The sequence below is a fragment of the Salvelinus sp. IW2-2015 genome, unplaced genomic scaffold (genome assembly GCF_002910315.2).
Source record: "Salvelinus sp. IW2-2015 unplaced genomic scaffold, ASM291031v2 Un_scaffold2277, whole genome shotgun sequence".
Classification (NCBI taxonomy): Eukaryota; Metazoa; Chordata; class Actinopteri; order Salmoniformes; family Salmonidae; genus Salvelinus; species Salvelinus sp. IW2-2015.
The window spans coordinates 29,836-49,720 of record NW_019943604.1 but is presented as its reverse complement, the minus strand read 5'-3'; the positions used below and the strand labels follow the sequence as shown (position 1 = coordinate 49,720).

The window sequence follows — 19,885 nt, the reverse complement described above, 5'->3', positions numbered from 1 at the left end:
GGATGGATGCCCGCTGTACTTGGTTACAGCAGAGACATTCTAGCCTGGGTGCCCGTGTCTTGGTAACAGCAGAGACATTCTAGCCTGGGTCCCGTGTCTTTGGTAACAGCAGAGACATATCTAGCCTGGGTGCCCGTGTCTTGGTTACAGCAGAAGACATTCTAGCCGTGGTGCCCGTGTCTTGGTTACAGCAGAGACATTCTAGCCTGGGTGCCCGTGTCTTTAGCTCATCCACTCACTGTTCTCCTGGTCGCTGACAAAGAGACTTGCCTTTCTGCCATCTTCAAATATCAAAATTTTATCATGAATGAGATTGTTGTGAGATGATATTGTAAAAAGCCTTGGATAATAGAAAAAGTTAAGTGCTGCCATGTTATTTGACCTATCGAAAAGCGTTTGACACTGATGATCGTGGAACTAAAGAAGCGGCCTTTCGATTGGACTGGGCTCTGATGTCTGCTTATGGTTGATAATTATCTCCGTGGAAGAACCCTAGCCATCATGGCAGATGGATGTTTCTAGAGGTTCAGAAATGTGGCCCGCTAGTATCGAGCTGTTGTTTACTATCTATGGTCAATAACATCAATGATAACATGAGAAACTGTCAAATTCATTTACACGCTTACTATTGGCCAAGCATTTTCTAAATTTGAAATCTGACTTCCTGGTTCTGCAGAAGACACTTTCTGATCTTAAGTTAGTGCTAAAATGATAATAAAACTAAATTTATGCTCTTCTCTAAACTACATCATTTTAATCTACATGAATATAAAATGACAAGTCTAAATGGTATAGAAGTTGAACTAGTTTCTTGTTATAAATATCTTGGTATATGATGGTCTGTCATCTCATGTCTGTTCCTCTATCCTCTCCTCTCCCGTCTTTGCTCTCTATCCTCTCCTCTCCCGTCTGTCTCTCTATCCTCTCCAGCCTGGTCTCCCGTCTGGTCTCTTTATCCTCTCATCTCCCGTCTGGTCTCTTTTATCCTCTCCTCTCCAGCCTGGTCTCTCTATCCTCTCCCTTCCAGCCTGGTCTCTCTATCCTCTCCTCTCCCGTCTGGTCTCTATCCTCGCCTCTCCCGTCTAGTCTCTCTATCCTCTCCTCTCCCGTTTGTCTCTCTATCTCGCCTCTCCCGTCTGGTCTCTCTATCCTCTCCTCTCCGCCTGGTCTCTCTATCCTCTCCTCTCTCCGCCTGGTCTCTCTATCCTCTCCTCTCCCGCCTGGTCTCTCTATCCTCTCCTCTCCCGCCCTGGTCTCTCTATCTCTCCTCTCCCGTCTGGTCTCTCTATCCTCTCCTCTCCCGCCTGGTCTCTCTACTCTCCTCTCCCGCCTGGTCTCTCTATCCTCTCCTCTCCCGCCTGGTCTCTCTATCCTCTCCTCTCCCGTCTGGTCTCTCTATCCTCTCCTCTCCCGCCTGGTCTCTCTATCCTGTCTTCTCTATCCTGGTCTCTCTATCCTGGTCTCTCTATCCTGGTCTCTCTATCCTTGGTCTCTTCCCGTCTGGTCTCTCCCGTCTGGTCTCTCCGTCTGGTCTCTCCCGTCTGGTCTCTCCCGTTTCTGTCTCTCTATCCCTGGTCTCCCGTCTGGTCTCTCTATCCTGGTCTCCCGTCTGGTCTCTCTATCCTGGTCTCTCTATCCTGGTCTCTCTATCCTGGTCTCTCTATCCTGGTCTCTCTATCCTGGTCTCCCGTCTGGTCTCTCTATCCTGGTCTCCCGTCTGGTCTCCAGTCTCTCTCTAACAACGGATTTGCAAGTACTACCAGGCCCCTCCCCCGCTGGATTTCATCCCTCTCTCTGTCTGCAGCGGGAGGAGAGGAGGGTGTAGGTCTGGGGACTGGGTAGGAGGGATGAGAGGAGGAGGATAAACTATAAAGGAGAGATGGAAGCAACAACCACTCTGGTGTGTCTCCTCTCTTTATCTAGGTCAGGATCATAAAGAGAGACAGTTGGTCCCCCTCCCTCCCTCCCTGTCTCTCTCCCCCCTCCCTCCGTCTCCCTGTCTCCCTTTCTCTCGCCGTCTCCCRCTCTCTCCCCCTGCTAGGTTGATGGATAGAGACATAGTTAAACAAAAACAAGCTATTAGGTCAATCCAATAACGTTGTGACAGCAGCCCTTTTGATTTGAATGAAACCTTCCATACATATGTCCCCATTGTAGAGGTGCTCCGAAAGGGACCCTCCGAAAGGGACCTTTTTAACCAACATTCAACAGATAAAGGTGCTCAATGTTGGCCCCATTTTGCCCACAATACCATGAGACATCCATGTCTTCATCACTGGAAAAGAGACAAATCAGTTGAAATGGATATCATTTCAAAAGCTTACAAACAGGGTTGTCAAAACCATTAAAAATATATATATATTAGACATTTAACCTTTTTTGATATTGGCATATTGACGTTGTAGCTTAGATCCTATTTACATAATCTGAGGTTGTGTTGTACCTGCCATCGGTTGAGACAACATGCTCTTCAATACAGGGTGTGTGTCATGTTCTGAGAAAAGTACTAAAATGGGAATACAATTTAAATCTTCAAATTAAAATGTGTTGTTTTAGAGGGTCAGCCATCGTGGATCATATTGGGATCCAGTGCCTTTCTCAAGGGAACCAGCGACCTGCCGGGTCCTGGCCCAACGCTCTAACCCACGGGCAGCTGCCGGGTACTGCGCCAACGCTCTAACACGGCCGGCGTCTAACTCTACGGCCGTGCCGGGTTCGCCAACGCTCTAACCACCGCGGCCATGCTGCCGGGTACTGGCCAACGTCTAACCACCGGGCCCTGCCGGGTCACTGGCCCAACGCTCTAACCACCGGGCAGCTGCCGGGTACTGGCCCAACGCTCTAACCACCGGGCCAGCTGCCGGGTCCTGGCCCAACGCCTAACCACCGGGCCAGCTGCGGGTACTGGCCACGCTCTAACCACCGGGCCACCTGCCGGGTACTGGCCCAACGCTCTAACCACGGGCAGCTGGCGGTACTGGCCAACGTCTAACACCGGGCCAGTCTGCCGGGCTACTGGCCAACGCTCTAACCACCGGGGCCAGCTGCGGGTACTGGCCAACCTCTAACCACCGGCCAGCTGCGGTTATGCAACGCTCTAACACGGCGCTGCGGGTATGGCCACTGCTCTAACCACGGCCAGCTGCCGGGTTACTGGCCCAACGCTCTAACACCGGGCCACCTGCCGGTTACTGGCCCAACGCTCTAACCACGGGCACCTGCCGTTACTGGCCAAACGCTCTAAACCACGGGCCAACTCGCGGTTACTGCCAACGTCTAACCACTAGGCCCTGCCGGTTACTGGCCCAACGCTCTAACCACTAGGCACCTGCCGGTTACTGGCCCAACGCTCTAACCACTAGGCCCCCTGCCGGTACTGCCCAACGCTAACCACAGGAGCACCTGCGGTTACTGGCCCAACGCTCTAAACACTAGGCCACCTGCCGGTTTGAATCAAAAATTACTGGCCAACGCTCTAACACTAGGCACCTGCCGGGTACTGGCCCAACGCTCTAACCATAGGCCACCTGCTGGTTACACTGGCCAACGCTCTAACCACTAGACTGCCGGGTTACTGGCCCAACGCTCTAACACTAGGCCCCTGCTGGTTCTGGCCCAACGCTCTAACACATAGGACCCGCTGGTTACTGGCCCAACCTCTAACACTAGGCCACCTGCTGGTTCTGGCCCAACGCTCTATCCACTAGGCCACCTGCGGTTACTGGCCAACGCTCTAACATTAGGCTACCTGCTGGTTACTGGCCACGCTCTAACCACTAGGCCCACTGCCGTTACTGGCAACCAAGCAATCCTGCTGGCTACTCTACTGCGCCAACGCTCTAAACGCGCCACCTGCGGTACTGGCCACGCTCTAACCACTAGGCCCTGCCGGTTCATGGCCCAACGCTCTAACACTAGGCCACTGCCGTTACTGCCAACCTCTAACTAGGCACTGCAGGTACGGTCACGTACCTAGGATCATGCCGGGTACTGCAACACTTAATCCAAACCACTGCGCCCATCTGTTGTTTTAAATGATACTGTCAATCTTCAGAGGAAACCTATAGGAATATAGATAATACAATAGACATACCATTTAAGTTGCCATTGGACGGCGGTCATCTTTGTGGTACTAATTAGAAATTGACGTTTCAATTAAAATCAATTTATTGCGTATGATTGACATGAATACAGGGGGGGGGGGGGGTTGGTCAACAGCATGTTGTGTCTCAACCGACACAACACAAACACCTACGATTATGGAAAATAGGGTCCGAGCTTTAACCTATGAAATATGGAGGGGGGGGGGAAATATAGTTTACGCTTTTTAAAATATTTTACGTTAAAAGGATTTGTTTTTAAATGACAATAAATTACTTTGACAACACTGTTGGAGGCTTTTAAATGATTTAAAACAGTAAACGATCTTTTCCAGTGATGAAGCATCTCATGGTGGCAGGTAGCTACGGTAAGATCGTTGAGCACTAACTGAAAATTTGTCGTTCAAAATCCCTTGCAACCAGGTGAAAAAATCTGTCGATGTTCCCGTTAATCAAGGATCAACCCTAATTGCTCCTGTAATTTGCTCTGGATAAGAGCGTGCTAATGAAGTCCATAGATCCCTTCATTACAAAGCTCTACTACACGAGAATCCAAACCATCCACAAGGTTTTAACTCAAGGATCTCGGTCTCTACAAATAGGTGAATCCACTTTAGTTTTTGCTGGAACCCACTACAGAATACATTACACTGAATGTTCTGGTCACAGTCAGGTAATTCCAAAATATTGATTACTTCTTACTGAAGAAAGTAATTTTTTCTATTGTATCTGATTTTGATTTGATTGTGTCTTATGAATAATAAATTCAACTAAACTGTCAATTGAAACGTAATGGTGGAATATGCAAAAGGAGTCAACTTCGAGTACCTTAATTCATTTAATGTTTGCATTCAGGTCAAAAAAGTCACTTTCTGAGCAACGCTACCACGGCCAAACCCAGGAAACAGGGTTTTATGGAAAATGTTACAGCACAGCTGGACTAGATGGACGACGGACACAGTGATCAAAGAAGAGAGGCACAGACACAGCTGAGACTAGATGAAACGGACACGTGACACAAAGCAAGAAGAAAGGAGAGGCCACAGACACAGCTGGATAGATGGAAACGGACAAGTGACCAAAGAAGAGAGGCCACAGACCAGCTGGATTAGATGGAAACGGACACGTGACAAAGAAGAGAGGCCAAAGACACAGCTGGACTAGATGGAACGGACACAGTGACCAAAGAAGAGAGGCACAGCAAGCTGGACTAGATGGAAACGGACACAGTGACCAAAGAAGAGAGGCAACAGACACAGGCTGGACTAGATGGAAACGGACACAGTGACCAAAAGAAGAGAGGCCACAGACACAGCTGGACTAGATGGAAACGGACACAGTGACCAAAGAAGAGAGGCACAGACACAGCTGGACTAGAGGGAATACGGACAGCAGTGACCAAAGAAGAGAGGCCACAGACACAGCTGGACTAGATGGAAACGGACACAGTGACAAAGAAGAGAGGCCACAGACACAGCTGGACTAGATGGAAACGACACAGTGACCAAAGGAAGAGACCACAGACAGACGCTGGACAAGATGGAAACGGACACAGTGACCAAAGAAGAGAGGCCACAGACACAGCTGGACTAAGATGGAAACGGACACAGTGAAAAGAAGAGAGGCACAGACAACAGCTGGACTGATGGAAACGGACACAGTGACAAAGAAGAGAGGCACAGACACAGCTGGACTAGATGGAACGGACACAGTGACCAAAGACGAGAGACACGAGACAGACAGCTGGACTAGATGGAAACGGACACAGTGACCAAAGAAGAGAGGACAGACAGACAGCTGACAAGATGGAACGGACACGTGACCAAAGAAGAGAGCCACAGACACAGTGGACTAGATGGAACGGACACAGTGACAAGCGAGAGACCACAGACAACGTGGACAAGATGGAAACGGACACAGTGACAAAGAAGAGAGGCCACGAACACAGCTGGATAGATGGAAACGGACACAGTGACCAAAGAAGAGAGGCCACAGACAGACAGCTGACAAGATGGAAGCAATGACCAAAGAAGAAGGCAAGACACAGCTGGAAGAATGGAAACGAACAGTGCCAATGACTGAAGACTGGGGACATTAGTAAATCCAAAATACTTTTTGGTCAGTTGTGGTGTTGTCAACTATTTAAACGACTAGAATGCTTAAAAGGTGCTAAAACTTTTAATAAGTTTATCAGGAAAATATTGACATCGGTATCAGTCAAAAATGTCATGTCGGTGCCTCCCTAATACATAACGAATATATTGTAAACAAGCGCCAATTTAATTCCACTAAATTATGCAAATGAACTTATAGACCAACGAGCATGACTAGTCAAATGTATTTATTGACTGGTATTTCATCAAGTTAGAGGCTATACAGTTGCCAGGTCAACTGGTATTTCCATCAGTGTAGAGGCTATACAGCTGACCAGTCAACTGGTATTTCCATCAGTGTAGAGGCTATACAGCTGCCCAGTCAACTGGTATTACCATCAGTGTAGAGGCTATACAGCTGCCCAGTCAACTGGTATTTACAACAGTGTCGAGGCTATACAGCTGACCAGTCAACTGGTATTTACAACAGTGTCGAGGCTATACAGCTGACCAGTCAACTGGTATTACCATCAGTGTAGAGGCTATACAGCTGCCCAGTCAACTGGTATTACCATCAGTGTCGAGGCTATACAGCTGACATATGAAACATTATGTCACAATGGGATTGTTTCTTCTCCTCCTGGACAATTGGCCGGGAACCAAATTGTATTTATCAGCTATTACCGGCTAACGAAAACCCTGCTCATGAGTCTAAAGTATAACGGCAGCATGTGTGTCACTGATTTCATCAGAGGCTAAGTTCAAGCACAGTGGCAACAGTTTCTTCACATCCTGTCACAGCGGCAACACTTTCTTCACTTCCTGTTGTGTTGTGAGATAGAGAAAGAGAGAGCGCAGGTGCTTGGGACAACCTTGTGAACCTAGAGTTGGTCTTCACGGCCTGGGAGTTGGCTTCTGATATTCTACCAATCCCAAGGGAAGCCTAAAGCCTGTATTGATATGAATAAATTAAAAATGGCAGTTGTTGCATAACATAACTAGGCTACTTGTCAGTGCTCAGCGATTAACCCATTATTGTTGTTATTTATTAAAACGGAACTAATTGACACACATCGGTTCTAATACTTGAATTCCATTTAGTTCTGTTTTTTTGTGTGTGTGTGTGTGTGTGTGTGTGTGTGTGTGTGTGTGTGTGTGTGGCCAACACGCCATTTCTCTAGAGAACTCAAATCATTCACGACAGAAATTAAGTCAAGAACTATATGGGATGCTGGGAGTTGTAGCTTTCATTAAAACAAATATTCAACCTAGTTCAGTTCATAAAACGTGGTAATTAACTGCGATGACCATAATCCATTGCGCTTGTTTTTAAAGATGGGTAAACCATTAGGCTCGCTACTTAGATTAGATACACACAGACCGCGTACACCGCAGCGAGAGACGAATGTACACAACAACGAGAGAGAGATAGAGAGTTTGTGAAAGTACGCCTTATCTACTTTGAAAAACTGGTCAATTTTTTTTTCACCAAACAGCTCTGCAGCGTACTTAGTCAGGCTAGCTAAATAGGATGACTACAGACAATACGGGGAGAACAGAGATAACGTGAGATGGTAGAGATAATAGAGTTTGGCTGYCTGCTACCGTCTGAGCAGAGATGACCACTTTAAAGCCGCACTATGCATAAATCCCTACGCCATTTACTAGTTGTGAAAATTCGAATAGTTCGCTTCATTTCAGTTTGTGACAAAAATAAACGAGTATAGTGTAGAGAATCATTGTACCATCTAAACCACTATGAAGTGTATTTTCCATAACCAAAAATACTGTTGTTTCAGCTAGTGTACAAAACCCCACAGTAAAAGATGCACGTACAAAACTTAAGAACAGGAAGCATAGAAATGGCACACATAGAACAGATCTACCGCTTCTTAGACTTGCGGTCAAGTAGAATGACAGGTCTACAACTACATTTCTATGTGAATTTGGTCATTTCGCCCAAAAAGTTACATATTGGGACTTTAAGGAATGAAAAACTACTATTTGTGCCATGCAACTTCTAAATAAGGGCATAATGTAGGCAGGCCTAGAAAAATCCAACAGTGTTGAAAAGCCCCCGTTCAATACCTCCGAGTATTTGGAATATTTCCATCATTTCTTGTTGTTCTTTCTGTTTTTTGGGTAATTGATCATTTGTGTACCCGTTCGCAGTCCTCGAAATGGGCAGGAGCTCACAGGAGCCGAGTACTGGCACCTCAAATGGTCTACCGCTTGAGCGCCCGATCCTTTGACAGAACACACTATATCAGAAGTATTGTGTGGCTCTCTCCTGCACCTCAATGTAAACAGTCCAAGCACCGCCTGTGTGACATTTCACTGCACCCGCTATTACATCTGCTTAGCTGTGTACACAACCAATACACTTTAAGTTTGTGTGTGTTTACAGTAGCGGTACGTGGGGGGAAAATCACCGGGGAAGCCAAGCTTGTATAAAAGCCATATTACAACCTACTGTATGTTGTGATAATTGTGTTGTTTGCTCTAGAACCCTTTCGTTAATAAGCCACAGTGATATACAATAAGGCCTGTGATAAGGCTCTATAACCCCTAAGCCACAGTGATATACAATAAGGCCTGTGATAAGGCTCTATAACCCCTAAGCCAGCAGTGACTACTACGCATACAGGTGTGATTAAGGCTCTGATACCGCTAAGCAGCAGTGATATTCAATAAGGCCTGTGATAAGGCTCTATAACCTCTAAGCAAGGATAGTACAATACAGGCTGTGACTAAGGTCTATAGACCCCTAGCCACAGTGATTATACATAAGGCCTCGTGATAGGCTCCTATAACCGTAAGCCACAGTGATATACAATAAGCCTGTGATAAGGTCTAAAACCTAAGCCACAGTGATATACAATAAGGCCTGTGATAAGGGCTCTTAATACCCTAAGCCACAGTGATATACAATAAGGCCTGTGGATAAGGCTCTATAACCGTTAAGCCACAGTGATATACAATAAGGCTGTGATAAGGCTCTATAACCCTCTAAGCCACAGTGATATACAGATAAGGCCTGTGATAAGGCTCTATAACCGTAAGCCACAGTGATATTCAATAAGGCCTGTGATAAGGCTCTATAACCCTAAGCACAGTGATATACAATAAGCCTGTGATAAGCTCTATAACCCCTAAGCCACAGTGATTACAATAAGGCTGTGATAAAGGCTGCTATACGACCATTAGCCACAGTGATATACAATAGTGCCTGTGTGATAACTGGCCAGGCAAGTCAATGTTTTCAACAGTTATATGACCTGCAGGATGGCCAGGCAAGTCAATGTTTTCAACAGTTATATGACCTGCAAAATCCCCATCTCCATCCATGGCTTAGAAAAGGACCGATTTAGCATGCTAGCTACTGCAGGACATCAAACACAAACAGACCAGAAACAGACACGTTTTTCTGAAAATTATGTTTTGCAAAGGAAGTAATTTGGTCGGAAGCCAAATCCAAACTGGCCTCCCTTGGGGAACGTTTTGCTGCACCAGACCAACGCTGATTGGCTCATTCTTTTATAAATGTTTTGTATCAAGGGAGGCCAAACGCTTGCTGGCATCAATCAAGCAAATGCTACGGCGGAAACAAGTTATACTATTTTGGTCCAGACAGCATCAGATACATGGGCTACACATACTGAGACAGACGTTATTTCTCAGGAAAAATTCAGACAAAATTATGAAAACACAGAGGCGAAAGATAAAAAAAATAATAATAATAATAATAACTTATTGGTCAAATATTTTGGGTTAGTCTGACATCCATGAATACACGCCACTGTGTGTTTATCAATCATATGTCTGTTTTATAATGAATGACCGAGGCGCAGAGAGAGAGAGATGGTGTTTGTTCCATCCCGCCCCGAACTCACTCCGAGGGGATTCGTTTATCTGGCCCGCGTTACAGTGTGAGGAGTTTCCCGGTGTAAAACAATAGCGTTCGTTTTGGAACATGGCTGCCTCCCGGGAATGAGCCCCTCTCGAAGTCGGCTCAAAACAAACACAACGTAAATAAGCACGTGGTGTGATGAATAGGATCAGGCCAATGTGTTTTCACATTCAAAGGTGATTGCTTTTGATAAACGCTTCATCTGCCAATGAAAACGATCTTAAATTCAAACATGTATTTTATGTTTTTTTTTAAACATGTTTAATGTTTCTGAACGGTGCAAATTACTGTTTGATTTGAGAAGATCGCTACGACCTCACTGCTTTTGCCCGATGATTTTTGACGGGCCATTGCCCAGTTCAACCCGGGCCAGCGTAATATAACTCCCTCCCTCTATCCGATCAAAAACACGCCGCGTCAAGGCTAGGGGGAAAGGGCGGSTTTTCCTTCAGTGGAAAATGTGTCCGAATGTCCGACGAGCCAAAACTCAACCTCCTAGCAGTCACCCTTTCCATGCCGACGCGATTTACTTAATACACACGATGAATAAAGGGCCAAAAATAGCCGAGGACCGGTGGGGAGACTCAAATGAACCGGCAAAATGACTAGAGCTGCAAGGTCGCTATTCGAGAAGCAATGTTACAAAATACAAACAATAGGCAAAAATAATCGTGCGGTTTGGGATGTCCGCATGGCGATGCAACATGCATTTGTCGTAGGCTGGACAGGCGAACGTTAACCGCACCGTCCGCAGCGTCGCCACAACAGACCGCTTCATTCAAACACAAACTCAAACATATTTCGCCTAATAAATAATAAAAAACGATCACGACTTACCCAGAATATGAAGTTGAAGATGAAAAGTAGATATTTTACACATTTCATTCCTCCTTCCACTTTCCCCATTGTTGGCTCCAAAAATGCAACGCTAATTCACAAAACGTAAATCGGAGTTTGTTGCTATTCTTTCTCTTTTAAAACTTGTAAACAATATCGGTGCACCGTGCTGCTTTCAAGAACATCAAGCCGCGCTGTCAATATCGTCACAGAGGAAAGCACCTGAGGATCCTCTCACTGTGTTTCCAGACCGCCCATTTCAATGTGAGGGGGGTTCCAGACCGACGGTTCCAACTCGACACAGACAGGAAACAGCAGACATGCGGACTCGCTGATTCCGGTTCAGTGACTGCATGGTTGATTCTGATTGGATATGAAGCTGGCTGACCGTGTCCTCTCCTYCCTGATTTGGTCTGATGGTGGTTTGGCCGTTTCTTAGTTTTTTCCTCAGATATTCAGAGCTGAATCAGTGGCGATTTTAGCATGTACATCTTGGTGGGACAAACCATTTAAAAAAGCGCAGCATTAATTGCACTATAACGGTGAAAAACGGTGCCCACAAACTGTTACAACATACATAAAGCTGTCCCAACAGCAGCGCCTTCTTGGCTATCAGGGAAACAACTCATTCAGCCTCATTTACTGCCTTTAAAAAAAAACAGCTGATATGGCTCTTGCTTGAACAAATGTGGTTTCTACTGACAACCGAGGTGTACAAACTACGGCATATGGGGATGGCGAGCGGATTAGAGGCAATCCGTAATTTCGATTAAGACATTAATGAGCGAGCTAGGACAGACGTTGTTCAGGACTTTTGAAATGTACAGCGACACAATTCAGAACATGGGCCGTTCTTACAGTTTTCTCCCTGTACGCCAAGTCAGGACCGTAGGATAATTAAAGGGGGCATATAAGCAGTGGCGACCTGTCATTCAGGGCAGACCCCACCTGTTTTGAGCCCCACATTTTGAGCAAAAATAAATGAATACATTTTTTTGTTGTTGCCTGTTTTGCATGTTATTTTGGCATTAATACGTGTCACATATCAGTTTGCAAAAAATGTACAAAATATATATATATCATTGAGTTAATAAAGCCACATACAAACATGGCCTCTGTTTTGTTTTCTTGAGTAAAGCAGCTCTAAAATGCAGGTGTCTCAGCCTATCTCAGTGCTTTCTGTGGTGGTGGGGCAAGCCAGCAGAAAATACGGAGCGTTGTTCCGTGATTGGCCCAGTATTCTGTCACTCATGGGGTTACTACGTCACCACCAAGTCTAAGGGTAAATTCTAATCTAGCCCCTCGGGTGCTGCCATAGAGTGTCATGGTTCCACCTGTCACCAGAGGACAGCAGAGACCGTCCTACAGACATTAACGACAGTCTGGTGTGTCCTATTTACTCATTATGATCAAATTCAAATCAAATGTATTTATAAAGCCCTTCTTACATCAGCTGATATCTCAAAGTGCTGTACAGAAGCCCAGCCTAAAACCCCAAACAGCCAGCAATGCAGATGTAGAAGCACGGTGGCTAGGAAAAGCTCCCTAGAAAGGCCAAAACCTAGGAAGAAACCTAGAGAGGAACCAGGCTATGAGGGGTGGCCAGTCCTCTTCTGGCTGTGCCGGGAGGAGATTATAACAGAACATGGCCTAAGATGTTCAAATGTTCATAAATGACCAGCATGGTCAAATAATAGTAATCACAGTGAACAGGTCAGGGTTCCATAGCCGCAGGCAGAACAGTTGAAACTGGAGCAGCAGCACGGCCAGGTGGACTGGGGACTGCAAGGATTCATCAGGCCAGGTAGTCCTGAGGCATGGTCCTAGGTCTCAGGTCCTCCGAGAGAGAGAAAGAAAGAAAGAGAGAGAGAATTAGAGAGAGTATACTTAAATTCACACAGGAGACGTTCTCTAGATATAACAGACTAACCCCAGCCCCCCGACACATAAACTACTGCAGCATAAATACTGGAGGCTGAGACAGGAGGGGTCAGGAGACACTGTGGCCCCATCCGATGATACCCCCGGACAGGGCCAAACAGGCAGGACATAACCCCACCCACCTTGCCAAAGCACAGCCCCCACATCACTAGAGGGATATCTTCAACCACCAACTTACCATCCTGAGACAAGGCCGAGTATAGCCCACAAAGACCTCCACCACAGCACAACCCAAGGGGGGGGCGCCAACCCAGACAGGAAGATCACGTCACTGTTAAAACAGGTGTGTTTTCTGTTGTCTTTTGTTTATCCTTAACCGCTGATTCCTCGTCTCGTCTCTTCTCTGCGCCTGGGTCCAACCTCACCATGTCACAGCAAGCTTCAGCCCACAACATGGACCCAGCAGAACAGAAAGGTGATGTGATGGTCCTTGTGGGGGGGGGGGGTGAATCATGACGTTAGTGATCTTCAGGTCGGAGAGGCCCGAGTTCCCGACTTGGAATTCCGCGTTGGATGACCTTTAAATGTATTTTCCCAGTCAGATCCTTTTTTTCGAGCTCCCAGTTGTCTGGAACCCGCTGACGTCTGAGATTTCCGAGTCTCCAGTTGTCTGGAACCCGCTGACGTCTGAGATTCCCGAGTCTCCAGTTGTCTGGAACCCGCAGACGTCTGAGATTCCCGAGTCTCCAGTTGACTGGAACCCGCTGACGTCTGAGATTCCTGAGTCTCCAGTTGTCTGGAACCCGCTGATGTCTGAGATTCCCGAGTCTCCAGTTGACTGGAACCCGCTGACGTCTGAGATTCCCGAGTCTCCAGTTGACTTGAACTCGCTGACGTCTGAGATTTCCGAGACTCCAGTTGTCTTGAACGCGGCGGAAGTCATGCTGGATTGACAGAATGCATTCAACCGTTTCTGGCCGGTGGTGTTGACTGTTTATCCTTTTAAGATTGGAAAAAGAGACCCTTAAACCCAGACATGGACCACACAGCCACTCCACTGAATAGCAGGCTAGTGATTGCTTTGCAACACTTGCAGTTTGCCACTGACTCCTTCCAAACCACTCATTGTTGAATTTGTGATTTCCAACTTGTTGTGTAATGTTTATGTCCAATGAGCACCGATATGTTTTATCTATAATTTCTCTTCATATGACAAGGATTAAAAAGGATTTGCCAGTAGATTTTCGACTTGATTCATGATGATGACTGCTAGCTAAGATTGTGAAAGTAAGATGTTGACATGATCAGTCCAATCAAAGCTACTGTAGATATGTGTTTTGATGTCATTTTATCTGTGGCCAATGACCTTGAGCCTTCTTGGATGGGCACTTCTAATGTAACTCTATGGCAGCACCCAAGGGGCTTGAATTTTTGAGCTCTCCTTGTAGATTCTGCGATGACGTAGTGTCCCCATGAGTGACAGAACACTGAGCCAATCACGGCGCAACTAGAGAACATTACCAACCCCTACGCTCTGTATTTTCCCTCTGGCTGCCCCACCACCTCAGAAAGCACTGAGCTGAAACACGGCGCAACTAGAGAACATTACCAACCCCTACGCTCTGTATTTTCCCTCTGGCTGCCCCACCACCTCAGAAAGCACTGAGCTGAAACACGGCGCAACTAGAGAACATTACCAACCCCTACGCTCTGTATTTTCCCGCTGGCTGCCCCACCACCACAAAAAGCACTGAGCTGAAACACCTGCACTTTGGAGCTGCTTTACTCAAGAAAACAAAACAGAGACCATGTTCATATGCGGCTTCATTAACTCAAATTTTCCCCAAAAACGTCACATTGTTTGCAAACTGATATGTGACACGTATTAATGCCAAAATAACATAGAAAACAGGTGGGACTCAAAACAAGCCACCTGCACTGAATGACGGGTCTCCACTGATTACCTATTGGGAAGCACACAGCAAAATGCTGTGCTATCTGGCCCTAATCGACACCKTGGCAAACTATTTGACCGTTAGTTTTTTATCAAAACCTTGACAAAGTACAGGCTCAGGAAGTACAGCCTTGCCATTGAGAAGGGTAGACACAGACAAACCTGGCTTCCTGTAGAGGAAAGGCTGTGCAACCACTGCACAACAGCAGAACCTGAGACGGAGCTGCATTTCCTGACAAAATGTCAAAAGTATAAAACAATTAGTGTCATTTCCACAAATTTGAAACCCTTATTCAAGGTTTTAAGACCTCTCTGGTGAGGATAGGCTACCGAGAGAGAAAGTGCCTCCTACCACTTACCTTTATGACTAGGACCCAGAGGTTTTCCTTTAACCCTTATGACTAGGGCCCAGAGGTTTTCCTTTAACCCTTATGACTAGGACCCAGAGGTTTTCCTTTAACCCTTATGACTAGGACCCAGAGGTTTTCCTTGATACCCTTATGACTAGGACCCAGACGTTTTCCTTTAACCCTTATGACTAGGACCCAGAGGTTTTCCTTTAACCCTTATGACTAGGACCCAGAGGTTTTCCTTGAACCTTTATGACTAGGACCCAGAGGTTTTCCTGGAACCTTTATGACTAGGACCCAGAGGTTTTCCTGGAACCTTTATGACTAGGACCCAGAGGTTTTCCTTGAACCTTTATGACTAGGACCCAGAGTTTTTCCTTCCGTGAACCTTTATGACTAGGACCCAGAGGTTTTCCTGGAACCTTTATGACTAGGACCAGAGGTTTTCCTGGAACCTTTATGACTAGGACCCAGAGGTTTTCCTTGAACCTTTATGACTAGGACCCAGAGTTTTTCCTGGAACATTAACCTGCACAAAGCTTGGTACATTAGTGCTTTATTACACAAGGGACATTATAAATGTGGAGTCATATGGAACGGTACAACACAAGAGACATTTTAACTGACAAAGTGAGTTGTGCAATCACAATTATTTTGACACCAACCAAAAAGTAATGATGTTTTGGTTTCTGAAGAATATTTGTAACATAAATACACAGAGACAGAGTACGAGAAGTCGATAGAGTATCAACGATCAATGGAAATAGTGTTTTTTCTGTTATAGGGAATTATTGATCAATGGGTAAGAGACATGGGTAGGAATGTGTCTATACAGTGGGCCTGAAATAGGATAGTTGTTATTTGGCAATTGGCCCAGTTGTACTGCAAGGAATTCTAATTGGTCAACCACAGGCTAGGGCTGGGTTATACAACTAAATCCTGTCCCTTTGTTCTGTATAGAGAATCACAGGAGAGAGAATCACTGGAGAGAGAATCACAGGAGAGAGAATCACAGAGAGAGAATCACAGGAGAGAGAATCACAGGAGAGAGAAATCACTGGAGAGAGAATCACAGGAGAGAGAATCACAGGAGAGAGAATCACTGGAGGAATCACAGGAGAAGAGAATCACAGGAGAGAGAATCACAGGAGAGAGAATCACTGAGGAGAGATCACAGGAAAGAATCACAGGAGAGAGAATCACAGGAGAGAGAATTACTGAGGAGAGATCACGGAGAGAGAATCACTGGAGAGAGAATCACAGGAGAGAGAATCACTGGAGAGAGAATCACTGGAGAGAGAATCACTGGAGAGAGAATCACAGGAGAGAGAATCACAGGAGAGAGAATCACAGGAGAGAGAATCACTGAGGAGAGAATCACAGGAGAGAGAATCACTGGAGTGAGAATCACAGGAGAGAGAATCACTGGAGAGAGGAATCACTGAGGAGATAATCACTGGAGAGAGAATCACTGGAGAGAGAATCACAGGAGAGAGAATCACTGGAGAGAGAACACTGGAGAGGAATCACAGGAGAGAGAATCACTGGAGAGAGAATCACAGGAGAGAGAATCACAGGAGAGAGAATCACAGGAGAGAATCACTGGAGAGAATCACTGAGGAGATAATCACTGGAGAGAGAATCACTGGAGAGGAGATCACAGGAGAGAGAATCACAGAAGAGAGAATCATTGGAAGAGAATCAAAGGAGAGAGAATCACTGGAGAGAGAAATCACTGGAGAGAGAATCACAGGAGAGAGAATCACTGGAAGAGAGAATCACAGGAGAGAGAATCACAGGAGAGAGAATCACAGGAGAGAATCCCTGGAGAGAATCACTGAGGAGATAATCACTGGAGAGAGAATCACTGGAGAGAGAATCACTGGAGAGAGAATCACTGAGGAGATAATCACTGGAGAGAGAATCACAGGAGAGAATCCCTGGAGAGAATCACTGAGGACAGGGAGAATGACCATCTACCTCCCTGTATGATTTGTCCTCTTTGAATAAACCTATTTTCCTACCCCTGATTTGCTTTGGGTCTGTGTTTTATTGAAGAATAAAGTCAACTGCTCACAGTTTGATTTATTTCTCAAGAGAAGTTGTAATAGTCCCTGATAGCTGTGGTTCTAGGTAAAGCACCATCTAGTGCACGGCTAGGCACTAGATTCAGCAGCGGGAAGGTTTGGTCTGAGCAGATGGTTGTGAGGACAGAACATAGTTATAATCATTTGAACCTGGCAAATTGACCACAAGTAAGTTCATGACCTTGCATTTGAAAATAACATGCCTATTTCATACCTTGATTACATTGAGACACAAACCCAAACTTGTATTTTTATTTCATTTACATTTTTTAGCAGAAGTCCTGGTTATTTTCTTTACCAAAAACAAAAAAGTCAATCATTTTACTAAAAACTTTGGGGGGCCAGAAGAAATCAGTCGTGGGCTGTTTTGGACGCCTGTCTCCGACCCTGGTCTAGTTACATGGTAACAGTCAGCAGAGGGCAGTGTGGTTGAGAGGTTGGAGTTGGAGTTTGATGTGTGGTTAATGCTTTGGTTGATTTGAGGTTGATGTTGTCGTTGACGTTGATGTTTTGGTTGATGTTGTTGTTAAGTTTGGTTTGTGGTTGATGTTGTGGTCGATGTTGATTTTTGTGGTTGATGTGAGCTCATTTTGCAAATGTTTATTATCAGAGATTTTTTTGATATTCACCTTAACAGATGGTGACCTCAGCTGGGAGCGAAAGAGCAGAGAGGTTCCCAGGACTCGTCTTCCTTTTGTCCTTCTTCCAAAACCAAGTAATTCGCCCAGATGTCGTAGCACTTGTTCCCCTTCTTGATTCTCCTCAGGTAGCTCTCCTTCTGTTTCTTCCTGCTCCTCGTCCATATCTCCTTCTGTTTCTCCTGCTCCTCGTCCATGTTCAGTCTCAACATCTTTTGTCCCTAGTCCAAACCCTCCACGTCCTTCTCAGTCCGTGCCTGAAGGTGGTTCTGGAAGGAGTTCTGATCTGGTTGGACAACTTCCACCACATCAGGTTTCATCTGAAAGGACTTTATACAAACATAGCAATAGACAAACAACAACATAAAAGTCAATCACACGTTTCAAAGACTACAGTACATGAGATAATTGAGTATTCAAGATTACTTTATTCTTAACCGTATCTGTGTCATACAGTATGCAGATGTTCATATGTGTAAAAGACACACACAAACACACACACACACAAACACACACACACACACACACACACACACACACACACACACACACACACACACACACACACACACACACACACACACACACACACAACACACACACACACAACACACACACACACACACACACACTCTGCTGTGGTCAAATACAGCAACCATTACAGAACAACGTATCAGGGCAGAATTGGGGCACTTTCCAGATCATATGCCCTGGTGAAACTACTTTGATCGGCTTCGACTCTGGCGCCACATTCTTCACCCTCTCAGACTTCTGGCAGGCTAGACAGGCTACTGACCTTGAAGCACAAAGGTGACCCATTGAAACATTGTGTGCTCTCTGATATGACATTCATTGAAGTAACTTCAGACTAGAATGTGATTGATAAACAAAATGTTATTTCACTTGGCCAGCTATCCACCTCCTTGACAATTTCCCATCAGAAGAATCGTAGGTTGATTTTGGCGATCATGTCCTTCACCTCCGAAATGTCCAGCATGCATCTCGGTCATTGAAAAATGTTTTTTCATCGGTAAATCCGTCCAGGGTATCTAATAGAAGTTCATTAACGTTACCCTGAATGGTGAATTCCTCTGGATGTTGCGTCTCTTGTCGAGATCAGTGCGTCTTTATAGTGCTTCGCCTGGTTGGAAAGATAAAATAAATTCTCCTCGAGGGATGCCATTGAAGTGCAAGCTACACACAAACAGAACGCTACAATAACAGTTACAGTAGCTAGCTACGATGCTAGCTAACGTTAGCTAAATAAAACTGTCCGGCTTGTGTTAGCTGGCTAGCTGACTAAGACAGGCTGAGGTAAATAAGTACAGTAACGTCAATCTAAAAACAGCTTAAATTATTTATTCCGATTTAACAAATATATGGTAAAGAAAGAGTGATCTTTTCCAGTCTTTTCGGTCGTCTGAAGCAGCAGGTAGTCAACCTCAAAAACACAGTCCTTGAGAGCAATTCTGAGGTAATATTGAGGTGAAATAGAACTACATCTGTCCGCGTCCTCCTTCCTTTGCGACCGCTACGTGGTAACCAAGCAACCAGCATAGCAACGGATGCTTTTGGTTCATGACGTAATCCAGTCAGAATATCTAGAACAGCCCTAGCAACAGCCCTAGCAGTCCTAGCAACAGCCCTAGCAACAGAAGCTAGAAGTCATCGAATCCCACGTTGACACAGAGGGGGACGCTATTTGTCATGAACAGGCCCGACTCATAAAAACAAACAATTATTATTATTATCATTATTGTTATGTCAGTCACTGTCAGTCACTCAATTAGCCTGTCAGCTAACAATTTTTAGATTTGTAGTTAGTCTATCCAGCTATCTAAACTTGTAGTAATGATGGCCGAATACCGACCTCCAGGGGCCCCACATTGATTTTGGTAGTCATTCTCACTCCAGATATCATATTAACATGGCATAAGTCATTACAAGATAGAATTGCAAGAAAGTAGCTTCATCCTCTCTCCATCTTCTCTCCCTCGCTCATCCTCCCTCGCTTCATCCTCTCTCCATCCTCTCT

General features: G+C 45.5%; 1 protein-coding gene across 1 annotated transcript in view; it reads right to left on the bottom strand.

Annotated features, from left to right (window-relative positions):
• The window catches only part of LOC112073501 (CD81 antigen), a 32,911-nt gene extending 21,684 nt beyond the window's left edge, over window positions 1-11,227 (bottom strand). The window contains 1 exon segment of the mRNA XM_070440172.1: window positions 10,941-11,227. Coding sequence (XP_070296273.1) covers window positions 10,941-11,009 — 69 coding nt within the window. The 5' untranslated portion in view covers window positions 11,010-11,227.
• Between the last annotated feature and the right edge of the window lie 8,658 nt (window positions 11,228-19,885).